Genomic DNA, 12936 nt, shown 5'->3' with positions numbered 1-12936 from the left:
AATACTGATGAAAAAAATTCTCTCTATATTGTTAGTTTAATAGAAAAAAAAAAAGATGACACTTCTAAAGCTAAAACCGTCTGTATTTCACAGTTCTGAGGCTTTAAATTTGCAGAGGTTTCTGCAGGTATCTTTTGTCTCAAAGGAGCACCAAAATATTATTTTTTTTCTCCAATGGTAATGGAACATTAGCTGACTAAAGGTAAGAACTACCAACTCTTCCTTAAACCATTTCAACATTTCTTTAGTCAGGAAATACCAGAAATATTCTGGAAAGCTAACTGTAATTGTTTACTTTTGGCTGGTTGTTGAGACAGGAGAGAGGAGAGAGAGAGGAGGAGTGTTCTTCTGAAAGAAGACTGGGGAATTAATGGAGAAAGGTATTATACCAATTACACCAAGTATAATACCAAACTCAAGGAAAGCACATGGGGCTTTACATATACATATATATTTTTAAAAAAAATATTAAAAATATGGTTCATTTTTTTCTCTTCCTCTAAGTGGCACTTTCCAAATTTTAGACACCCATCCTTAAGCACAGGGGCTTAACTCTCTAAGTGAACACAGACACTACCTCTTCTCTAAAGATCGCCGTGACAAGATTCTAAACAAAAAAATTAGTGCTCTAGAAGAGAGGAACAAGACAGTGTAAAGTTTACAGTTTTTAGGTATTCACATTGAAAAGGAGAGAGCAGGGAAAAACCCAACACTGAGCAAATGCCCTTGGCATCTAATCACTTATTGTCCTCCTGGCATGTCCTAGGAAAGATGGGGCAGGGACAGTATTCCTGTATGAGAAATTAATTATGACATCTTAAGAACAGATGTAGGAATTTTGCCTAAAATGTAGACTAAACTACTTGTTTTGGGTTGTGAACATTCAAACCCATGAACATGAAATTACACTGAGAAATGAATACACGTGGGGACAAAGAAACATGTATTCCTAGTGAAGGGAAGCTTACCACAAAGTAGAGTGGTTTTTCTTGCCTACACATGAATTAGCAATATTCTGCATTGCATCATTTACATATTAAACAGACAGTAACTTCATTGAGAAAAAAGATGTTTACCACACACACACAGAAATCTCATCACATCTGATAAAAAGAGAACTGAGGAAGAGCTAGACCATCTCTCTTCCATCTATTATTCCTTATAATTGCGAGCAAGAATGTCCAAGTCCCCAATCTTCACCTTCTCAGATTTCCAAGCACCTTCAGATTATTCTGCATTCTCTGCCCCAACACTAACTCAAGCTCATGAAGACTTAGGCTTGAAAGAGGGCAGAAAAAGTACCATTCCTGGACTCAGAAAGCAGAGGATGAATTCAGCACACAAAAATTAAACAAAATGTGGATAAAAACTGACCAGAACCATATCAGTGGACAGAAAAAACATGACCTTATGAAAAGCTGAACTCTTAAACTTCCTTTGAATTTTCAAATGTCATAAATGTTGGACAATGATAAAAGCTCAAGTTTGAGAAATATCAGTGATCTTTATGCTCTTTTTTTAACTGGTAAATGAGAAAGGATGAGGGGATCCTACAACTAGAAGACAAACATGTCAAAAGTCATTTGTAAGTCTTTTATAACAGTGCAAAGATGAACACAAAACCAAAACCACCTCCTGAGCACAAAAGGCACTCTGTTCTGAAGCAAACAGCTGAGAATGAAGACTCTGCCACCTTCCTGCCATACAGCAGCTTGCTTTGCCTGCTGGCTCTGTGAATACAACTTCCTACCCAGCATTAGGTGAGTAACAGCTAAGGCAGTTCCAGCCTATCCAGACTTTTCAGAAACCTCTTCACTCTGCAACCTCCCTTTGGGACCATCACAACTAAATATTCTGCTCAAGCCAAAATCAAAAGCTGTGGAAATTAAGTATGCAAATAAGAATCAGGAAAATGTTCAACAAGAGCCCAAATTTAAATGAACATTAAAACAAACACCAAACAAAAATGAACGTGCAGTTTTCAGTCTCAAGCTACCTGCCTCAAGGTCAGTATAGCCACAAGCAATAATTAATGTCCATTACATACTGCCATCCTAATTACAGGACTATTGTCCAGTAACTAATAAAACAAACAAACAAAAATGTTCTTCATATGCCTGTTGATATTTTAGAACGCTTTGAAAAGCTCTCTTAAAGCTGGTAGATATCAACATACACAGCACAGCTTATAATAATGTTACCCTCTCCAAATGTAACATTATCTCCCATAAAATTACATCAAAAATCAAAACCTGAAGGAGGTTCTGCATATGTATTCACCTGAAAAAAGCCCCAAAGTACCTAATGATTTTGATGAAGGAAAAAAAATAATTATCTTGGGAAGACAGGGTGGAAGACAGCAAGCAATGCTGTATTGTACCATCTGTAAATAACTTAAAGTTTGTATTTTTTAAACTGAACAACACACTAAAGTCAAGTTCAATTCAATACCTCTGCTTCTGCTGTTATTTCTATTCTTCAGGGTTTAGTCTGGATTGCCAAAACAGGCAGATTCACATACAACAGCCATTCTTTTCTACACTAAAATTTTAATTTTGGATCGAGAAGTGCCTTTTGTTTCCAAACACTCTACAAGATCACCACAGGCACAAACTAATCTTCACTTGTTGCATAATCTGCAAGATGCTGGCAATCTGGGAACAAAAAAAAAAAAAAAAAAAGAAAAGAAAAAAGAAACCTCAACTAATTAATTCACCCAGATGCTGCAGTGCAGATTACCTAGGATCATCTGGGAGAAAGAATTCAGTGCAGTATAAAGCAGAACAGTGTTAATGAAATGAGTCTGCACTGTGATAGTGTTTGTTCATTTTAATTTCCAGCTAGTCAGATTAAACAAAAAAACCCAAAAACCCCAAACACCCCATCAAGGCGGGCTGGTTTTTCTGCAAACACCACAGCAGTCTAACTGTGTCTGTGTGTCCATAAGGGACAGCAGTGGAAGGTTATGGCACAGCCAGGAGCCCAGGACAGCCAAGAGTCTGATGTCACCCAGGGTGGGGAAGCCACATGTTCAAGGCTCACATTCAACCAGAGGGGGAGAAGAGCTGGACTGCCTTTCCCACGTTCCATACATGTGGTCTCACCACCTGGCTGTTCATCACCCCTGCCCAGCTCTTCCCCAAAGTAATTTATTTTTGGAAATGCTTATGCCTTGTTCCAAGGTTGAATGATAAGTTTTTCCTCATTTCTCAGAAATGTTGATTTCCCATCCAAAACAGGCATCCATGAACAGCAAAAGGACATTCTATCCACATGGCACCTCCAGTCCCCAGTATCCCCAGCAGTCCACAATTTATAAACAGATTAAAAATAGCCAAAAAAAAAGGTACATATTTTAAATAGTTATTATCAAAACAAACAAACAAATCCTCTATTTTGGATTATCTCTAAAAGCTTATTTGTAGCTGCATCACCTCAGTTGGGCCCTCTTTTTAAGCCCCTTACAGTTTTCCATCAACATTACAGCAGACTCTCCCTTGGTTTTCAAGTGCCTCCAACCAACATTCAGTTCCTCATTGCCACAAATCTCCCCAAAACAGCATGCCATCCAGGCAAGACTGAAACAAAATTTCATTTTTATTTTCCAGCTACACTTGCAGGAAAGGGAGGTCTCTGAACAGCTTCTGTGCAGTCCTCTAAAGCCAGTATTTTTAATTAGACTTCCCTGTCTTGCTCGACATCCCATGCCTCCTTTTTGCTTGGCTGAGGTGGGGCGAGAGCAGCTCTCTCTGTAGCTGCTTCAGTAAATGAAAACACTAGACTCTGCAGTATCTGGGCAGGTCAGCATATGGTCAGAAATGAGTTTCACAGCAGGCTGTTTTCCCCACCAGGGGATCTTAATGTGAAGAAGATAGAAAATCCCTACGAAGGGACGCAGAATCTTGTGCTGGGGAAGCAGGAGGCTGCACTTGGAAGGGGCTGTCAGTACAAGCTTCACGCTATTTCCCTATCAAATAATGTCTCATCCCCTCCTACAAACAGCTTTCCTGTAAAGCTTTTAGTTTTATCTCCCATATTAGGCATAAATGGGGTGAGCTCTGACTCGGTGAACTGAAAATGTAATGGGCTTGTCTCATCGGTTTATGGCCAAGTTTCAGTCAATTACTATTGCTGAAAAGAACAGGATAGAGTTGAATCGAGTTACGCTAATAGATAATAAATGTAAACATAACTCCAGAGTGCCATTTACTGACTTTAAAGACTACTCCTATAGCAATCAACTTTGTAAGGCTCCTGACAGAATCACAATGGTGATAAAACACATGGAAGCATAAGACTATTTAAACTCTTAACAAAGCCATGATAATACCAACAGTAAATGAGCAACTCCCATAAAATATCATTTAATAATCACACCCTGATAAGATTTAAAGTACATATCGCCATTGTTATATGAAAAAAACATTAAAGGGTTTTTTTCTTTAACACATGTAGCAACCTAACAGGTTTTAATTACCACACCTACTTCAGTGACGAGCTGTTCCACTCAAACACCCAAACATAATATTTACAACGTTGTGTGGTTGTTAAGGATCTTGATGATTGATGGAACCCATTGTGTTGCCATCTTAATAACAACAAATGCAAGTGATTACCAACACAGAAGAGAGAATCTGTGTTTTTATTTTACAACAAAAGGCTGTCCTATAGGGACTTCTTTTCAACGTAAACTAACAAACCTGTGCACATGTGAATGTGCTTTAGAGCCTGGCACAGAGTTGAAAACAAAGCCTCTGCTGCTTTAAGGACAATGTATTTTTTTGTATTAGCTTAAGAGAACATGAAAGCTGTCAAAAGAGCTAGTACAGTTTTTCGCAACCCTGCAGAATTCATCTTGACCACAAGGATATATGTGAAAACTGCATCAGAAAGATAGGACAGATTTTGTTTCAAAAAAAAAAAAAAAAAAAAAAAGAAAAGAAAGCAATTGAGTCATTGAGTCAAATAGGAATACAATACATTTCCTGGCATTGCTACTGAATATTTATATCACTGACGAATGAGACTACAAACAAAGTATCTTAACGTGAAGCTTTGCCTGGTTAACTGCATGATATGCCAAAACACCACCTACTGTAAATCACACAGTTTAAGACCAGTATTTCTTGTTTAAACACGCTACTTGTTCAGCAGAATCACTTGTGTGAACAAGCATACATTAATGTACACTAACTAGAGCAGTTTCACTATCCATCTGATAAAGTATAATTTAACAACCTCATTATCAGCATTGTAATTTTCAGACTGCTGAAATACCATATTCGTTGCAAATATTATATGGTTGAAACACTTTAACAACATTGCCCATTTGACACTTCTGTCAGATAAAATGCAGATAGTCACTTGTGCATTGATGAACATGCTTTTAATCCTATAAAGAAACTTTCTCTGTCAAATTATAAGCGTTTCAGCACTCAATTTATGAATACCGTAATTAAAATCCTTATGCCTTAAAGAAAAACAAACTCTTCATTATAACAACAGCTTTCTTTCACATTTTAATCTTTTATATTTGGAGTTTGCTTTCATGTGCTGCTATTAGCTATCAGCTCAGCATGTCATTTCTGGCTGCCAAAACCAAAAAAGAGTATTTCTCTCCATAACTTGGTCAAATCTCAAAGTCTAGGTAAGCACCTAAAGGGATCAATGTTTATTTAATGCTTCCACAAAGCATTTGTGGGGGGAAAACAAACTGGCTAATTTAACAGGTTGAGGATAACCATCATACAGTTCAGTGCTTCCCATTTCTAAGAAGGCCAGAAATGCTGTAAAGTCTGCCAAAATATTTCTTTTCCTCCTATAAGTGTAAGAACCAAGAGTTTGGGGAGATACAACTCAGGGAAAAAAAAAAAAAAGAAAAGAAAAAAAAAAAAAAAAAAAAAAAAAAGCTGTGCTTGTGTAGTGATTCTGGTTTAATTTAAATTTCACACAGATTCTCTAGAAGGGGAAGCGATTTCTATTTTATCTGAAGAAATTAATGCATATCATCCATTCCTTCTTATAGCACCCATCAGCAGAGCAGCAGGAGGTTTCAGCTTCCTAAACTCAATGCAATTCAAAATTACACAGAATTTGCACTAAAACTACCATAACTGAAAATGATGCAGTTACACATTAGCATTACTTTTCTAATCTCTGTCCCTAAATCCCAGAAAAGAATAATTCATTTACAAGCTAAGCAAGTAATCTTGAATCAAATCCTGAAGTTTGTCAAAAGTAGGATCCTCTGAACTATTCAATAGGAAACTAATTTCAGAAGAGGCAAGTCCCAAGTCAAGTCTTCGCTGCTGGAGTCCAGGCCCCTTCCACCTACCTTTATAACAAATGTGTTTTGAAGTGCTACAAACATCTTGAAAAAGAAATTAAAAGGAAAATTGGCTGAGGAAGGTCTCCCTGGTGGGACTCTTCTGACTCTACAGGGTTATCTGACTTTTTGGCCACTATTTCCAAAATGAAAAAAGGTCCTGAACTCAGCACTACATGAAGCTGAAAAGCTTATTGTGCAAAAGATCAGGAGAAAATACTACTCTTGAAGATAATGAAGACAACTGAATGGAACCACATTACTACTGCTCAGCAGAGAGGTTGAAAATTCACTCCTCAAATATCATCTCTAAAAACATAACAGACGAATTTTGTTATCCTTCTAAGAGGCCGCTGTAATGCTCAACTGGGATAAAACAGATCATGCTGCCCTCTTGTGCTAGACATGCACAGAGACCTTTTTATTCCTGCAAGTGACATGTGAAGAGCAATACATAAAGCATTCACCAGGAAATAGGAATCGTCCACATCTTCCTACTTTACAGATGCTTTGACATTTATGTCATTCCCTTACTGGGATATGGGTAGAAGAGCAAAGGAAGTTTCCAGAGAGCCAAATTCTACACTCAAAAAAATAAGTTTTGTGAACAAATGCAGACAACTCAAACCCAAAATACTAACACTTCAACTACTCATCAAGCTTTCACATCAGCGGTGTAAGTGATGCAGTAGAGATATCTGCTGATAAATTTGTATTTCAGTCATAAATAAATGGCAAATTTTTCTGAATGCTGGGTAAGACAATATACTTTGGTCACTTAGGATTATCAGCTCAGGAGGGTTAGGCTAAACACTTAAGAAGGAAAAAAGAAAGAGAGACAGTCAATTATTAATAAGGTACTTCCAATGCGAAATATGCAGTAATGTTTAACTATTTTTAGACCTATGCCAAATTACAGAAAGGTGAAATCTGTGCATATACAAATATTTTTGTCTGGGAAGGGAGACAGGAGAGCGGTCCTTTTATTCCTTTCCTCTCTCTGCTGTGTAATCCAGCTTCCAAAAATATATTGACAGTCTTCTATCATCTGGGTAAAATGCTAGTTACTATTCCCTTTACAACCTTTCCCTCCCTATATATTGCTAGTGCAATCTGTAAAGAGAGATCTTGGGCTCATGCCTAAACTGATTCACAAAGTATAATTTTTTTTAGAAATAAGTCATCTCATTTATTCACCAAGACTGATTGGATCTACACTGTTGGGAGCTGACAGACATGTCATGATTCACCACGCATTTCCATTTCCTAATGTCGACTCTCTGATGCTCCTCGTTACTCTGCTTCCCCAGTAAGGACTTCCAAGAGCTTGGGATGTCTATTTATTTAAGTTTCCTTCCTCAACTCTGGAACACAGATCACCATGTGTTCAAAATACTAGCCGTGGCATTTTTTAATTACTGATTATTTTCTGATAAATAAAACAGCAAAATTCAGTTCAGCAATTGCTTCTGCTGAAGAGACCTCACATTAATACTGAGAACATGCTGGATGCTTAAATGACAGATCTGACATTGCAATATTAGCTTTGCTAATACAGGATATGATAACTAATAGTTTGGCTTAGCTATTACAATCACAACCCTAGAAAAAGGCAGATTTAATAATTTCAATTTCTTTTTAGTATGTCTTTCATAGGCATATCGAAAAAACAACTGGGAAAAAAAAATACATCCCACCTCAATACAAGAAATAGCATGTGAAGTTCTAAAAGATAAATAAACAGTAAAAAATCCACATAAATCAGACAATGAAATACAGATATTACAAACAGATTTCAGAACTGCTAAATGCTGCAATTCTGAACAAGAACATTGTCTCATGTGTCATCTTTTCTCTTCCCATTTTTTCCTTTTTCAAATAATGCAGAGATCAGAACAGCAGTACTTTTGCATGCCACCTTGACCAAAAGAAAGGTGAAGGTAAGGAAATATATGCATCCTGAAGTTAACCTTCTATTATAAAGTATCTGTTGATTAACAGCAACACATATCTAAGTCACAACAGTGTGTGAATACCAGCGACAGGCAGGTTTTATGAATGCCAGTTTTACAATGCACTGCTAATTAGAGCTTCACAGTGTTACAAAGCAAAGTGGTGTTACTCTGCATTGCTGCTGATGTTTTCTCTCTAGTTCTTAAATTTGTTATTATGAGCCAGATTTAGGGGCATTCTTACAAGATCATTACATATGCTCTCAAAAATAAAATTACTGCACTTGCTGCGCACACATACACAAGAGAGACTAGAGGAAAATCCCCGACACATCAGCACTAGGATTTCTCCTCATGTATGTGCTCTCACAAGCTCACCACTAACCCATTTCCTGGACTTCCCTTCTAATCCTTTGCAGCGTCCTTAGATTTACATTTCCACACACACACATTACAAGCAGGCCACGTAACACAGATATAAACTTCTGCAGTTATAGGGGTATTTGTTAAGATTAAATTGTACACATTTAATTCATCATATCATGGACATGAACCTTTTCTCCACATGGGTATCTATTTCCTGAAAATATTACTACTTTCACTGAAGCAATAAAGCCATCCCTATATATTCTTTAATTAAATGCCTTCTGGTGCTATGAGAACAAGCTCATGTCCATTTTTTCCCCAAGAGAGTGAAGGCCATCAGGTTTCTGCTCCTCATGTAAAAGAGAAACCTTTGGCTAGTCAATCAGTACCATCCACTTCCCCCTCTCTTCACTCTGCTTCAGCTTCTCTCTCCCTTCTTTTGAAGAACATAAGGATCTGGATCACAGTTTTACAAAATGCACTCACACTCATTCAGCATATGGGAGACACCCTGTGAAAATGCATCAGAACAGCAGTGCAAATACAAGTCAATGTACAACACCAAAGCTGCAGCTAATTCATTGTTCTGTAAGCTGCATTTAAAGACAGTAAGATGAAACATCAATAAGCAGTCAGAGTTTGAAATTGAAAAGGACTACACTGTTAAATTTCAAGTGTTTAAGTAAAACTTAGATTTAGAAAGTCTCAGTAAAAGAAGCAAAAGAACCCAACAGAAGTGCAAAAATACCATCAAATTGTAATTGTCCAGAAATGGTACAATTTGTGCAATCAAGAAGATACATTAAATATCAAGGTTTGTTGTTTTGTTTTTTTTTACTAATAAACTTACCTATAGGATTTCTGTCAAAAAACAAGACAGGAGCTTTCAGAATGGATTGAAACATTTTGTTGTGCAAATTCTGACCAGAATTAACAAGAACTTGAAACACCAGAAGACTTCTTATTATGCCAAATAGTATTGTAGCCACTGTTAAACCTGAAAGGAAAAAAAACCAAACAAAACCAAACCATGAATAGAGCTTCCAAAAAGATATGGATCTTTCAGAAGAAGAAAAGAAGTTAAAAATAAAACTGCACTAAAAACAAATTCTCTGGACTTCTGCATATAGCAAGAATCCAAGCCTAGGGGGACTCAAACTGAGTGCAGAGCACAGATACATTTGTCACTAGCTTCAGTTATTATCACAGAAGCCATTTAATCAATGTCTCTTTTTGTGTTTTGAAAGAATTGGTACTTCATAGAAATGTAAGAAATATCTGTTAACCCAAGAGATAAATGTGTATTAAAACTTTCTGCATAACAGCGTTACTGAAAAATTAATTTCACAGTGCCATGTACAATTGTGGCTTGCGGAGGTCACTGTGAAGATTCAACACTTGCCAGCAGGTGTTAAACAAGTAATACATACATGGCTATTTAGAGACAACCAACTCCAAATCAGCCCAAACCACTCATGCCATCCTTCCCCTTGTAAAACACACCAAATCATTTAAACTGCCTATCTTTCACACTTTGTAAGATGCATTCCTTATGTCACGTGAAAGTCCTTCTAGGGAACTGGTCCGCAGACTTTTTGTCTCTCTCCTGGGCACAACTCTGCTGTGCAACAGGGCAAAAAAACTGAAACAAATAATGAGATTGCTGCTGCTCTGTTTGCTGTGCATAATCTCCAACGGGGCTGCCCAAATTCCCTGTCATAAGGGTGAACAGTGAAGGTCTAAACCTCGCATTTAGCAGAGCTTCCAGGCCCCACATGATCTGCTTCAGAAAATCCACAAAGCTACCTCAGGTCTTGAGGACACACTGAAGTTAGACCCCAACTATCAGCAGAAAACCTTGCCTATTCTAAGGGCAGGTTAAAATCATGCACAATTCAGGAACAGCTATAGTAACAGTGGGAAAGAGCGAGGTTGTAAATTATGTGACATGGTTAAGTTATGCCATCCTGTTTCCTTCTCTATCCTCCCAGGGAGCAAAAAAAGGTATCATCACCATTTAATTTGTCTTCTTGCAGTTAATTGCTTACATTCTGTGAGGTGCTGTTTTCAAGAAAAAAGATGGTGGCTGGGCTGAGAGTCTGTTTGCCTTGTCCCAGCTGCTGTATTCCAGACCAGGCAGAAGAAGAAAATTTTTCCTAGAGTAACTGCATATACCCGAAGAGGAAAGCTGGGTCATGCAAGAAGGGAGCAGGAGAGGCACAAAGCAGGAGGCCATGGCACAGCCCACTCCTAGCAGCAGTCTGTGGGAGTGACACGAGGAAAGGGACCACATCCTGGGAACCCCACTTTTCTGTACCACTTTACTCAGGCCTGGAAGCAGCTATTGGTATGACCCTCCCAGAACAAAACTCCTGAAAAGACCTAACAGCTGGAGAGAAGGAGGAACAAGACACGCTTCTGAGTCCTTCACTCTTTGCTTTCCTTCTCATGAGCTCAGAAGCTCCGTATGAGAGAGACAAGAGCCCTTTGAATGTTTTCCTTACAGAAGAGGTGTAGAATTGGTACCTCAGTTCTGGCCAACAATAGTTTTCCCTATTAACAGCAATTTTACTCTTAAAAACCTTTGTTTCACAGAAGCAACAAGGACTAAGAAGGAAATACTACTATTTTTTGTTTTATCAAACATTCAAAATCAGAAGTAAAAATGCTAAATTGTTTTATACTGTTTAAAAAAAAAGAAAAAGGTGAGTTGGATTATTACATATTTCACATAAAATACTATCTTTTTATAACTTTTTCAACTTCACTTACAATTTTGTGTAGCTAAGTCAATGCTGTCTGTTCAACCATAGCAAATATCTCACTAAGTCATCTAAACACTTCAATATAAAGATAGCTTTTGTTGTTCTGCTATCTAGAGCAAAATATTCCTTAAAGGATAAAATTTTCACTAATGTGGTTTAGGCTATCTGGTCAGAGAAAGTGAAATTTTCCACATTTAATCATACTGTGCAGTCCACTGGAACAGTTCACAAAATAAGACATTACACAGAGAAAATAAGAGCCAAGTTTATCTGGCTCCTAAATTGCTGCTTTCCAGGCCAAACACAATGTTTTCTGTCAGCCACTAAGGTCACGTGGATTCCAGAAAATAAACTAAACAAAAAATCCTGCACCTATTCTCTCACCCATGGAGATGTTTCTGAATGCATTCAATGCATATTCTTCTGGCATTCCACCTGTTTTCTCACACCAGTCATTTACATCTCCATGAAGAAATTACCATGCCATACAAAACCGTACATCACTAGGAGTGTTAAATAGCAGAATCTGAGAGCATGCACATGATTTTTCTGTGGCAATTTTTACTACATCTCAGAGCAGTTTTTCAAGATGTTTGGATGCCTGAATGCAAGGATCCACGCCCTTTTCTGAATATTCAGAAGCATAATGCTACCGATTGAAATATATTGAAATGTTTTTTAACAACCTGCTTTGCATACCCATCTAGTATGGCTTTTAAAAACTTGTTCTTTTGCTATGGCACTTCAGAAGAAACATAGCCATGCCAAGTTTTAGAACAGCACAGAACAAACATCCATTTCTAATCCCTCTTGCCATCCCTATAATGACTGAAGACTTAGCTCAATGACTTACTAATATATAGACAATAAGCACAACCTTAATGTGACTGACTTTACAAATACTCAGTTCCTGATTTACTCTCCAAAATCCAGGCAAAGCAATTAAAGACTCTGCATTCAACCTATTTCTTCTGTCAGATGTATTTTATAATAAATATATTATAACCTATTTAATCAGAAAGCAAGTCTCAAGCTTCTAAGCTATTAGAAGACATTGCTCAGTTACTGCTAGAAATAACAGTTCGCCACACATTGCTTTGCACCTCTCAAAACTCTCTATCAGATAATAAATAGTTCTTAGACACATACAGGTGCACATGCAATTACCTGCATAAATTCCCAAATAAAAGTTAAGGTCTAGAGGTCCAGTCGCATTCGTTCCATTATTTCCATTTGTTGAGAGATTCAACTTTTTTTGATTATTTGCCCTGTGGAAATGCACACAGAAGGTAACCATCATCAAATCAGTGTGTTTAGCTGTTTCTAGATTCAATTCTGTTGAAATCTTTAGTCCAAAAGATCTCATGCATTGATGCTGTCCTGCATCACAGCACGAATAGATGCAATTAGAGTCCACACTCAGCATAAAGTTTAAATTTTTTTCCCCCACAAAAGAAGTGGAAATCAGAGGAAGATCTGAACTATTGTAGAACAGGTTCCATTCCTTTTCAATTAAACAAACAGCACT

General features: G+C 37.4%; 1 protein-coding gene across 8 annotated transcripts in view; it reads right to left on the bottom strand.

Annotated features, from left to right (window-relative positions):
- ABCC4 (ATP binding cassette subfamily C member 4) overlaps nucleotides 1-12936 on the bottom strand; it is a 142003-nt gene that overhangs the window by 81488 nt on the left and 47579 nt on the right. For all 8 annotated transcript variants that reach the window (XR_001520195.3, XM_019006083.2, XM_033514098.1 and 5 more), the window contains exons 18-19: nucleotides 12576-12676; nucleotides 9494-9640 (exon numbers count right to left, since the gene is read on the bottom strand). Coding sequence is in view for 7 of the 8 variants with exons in the window: in XM_019006083.2 (XP_018861628.1) it covers nucleotides 9494-9640; nucleotides 12576-12676 (248 nt within the window). In the remaining variant the exon portion in view is untranslated. The remainder of the gene's footprint in view (nucleotides 1-9493; nucleotides 9641-12575; nucleotides 12677-12936) is intronic.

Source organism: Parus major, chromosome 1, assembly GCF_001522545.3.
Source record: "Parus major isolate Abel chromosome 1, Parus_major1.1, whole genome shotgun sequence".
Classification (NCBI taxonomy): Eukaryota; Metazoa; Chordata; class Aves; order Passeriformes; family Paridae; genus Parus; species Parus major.
The sequence above is the reverse complement of the archived record's forward strand: the minus strand, read 5'-3'. Positions and strand labels throughout refer to the sequence as shown.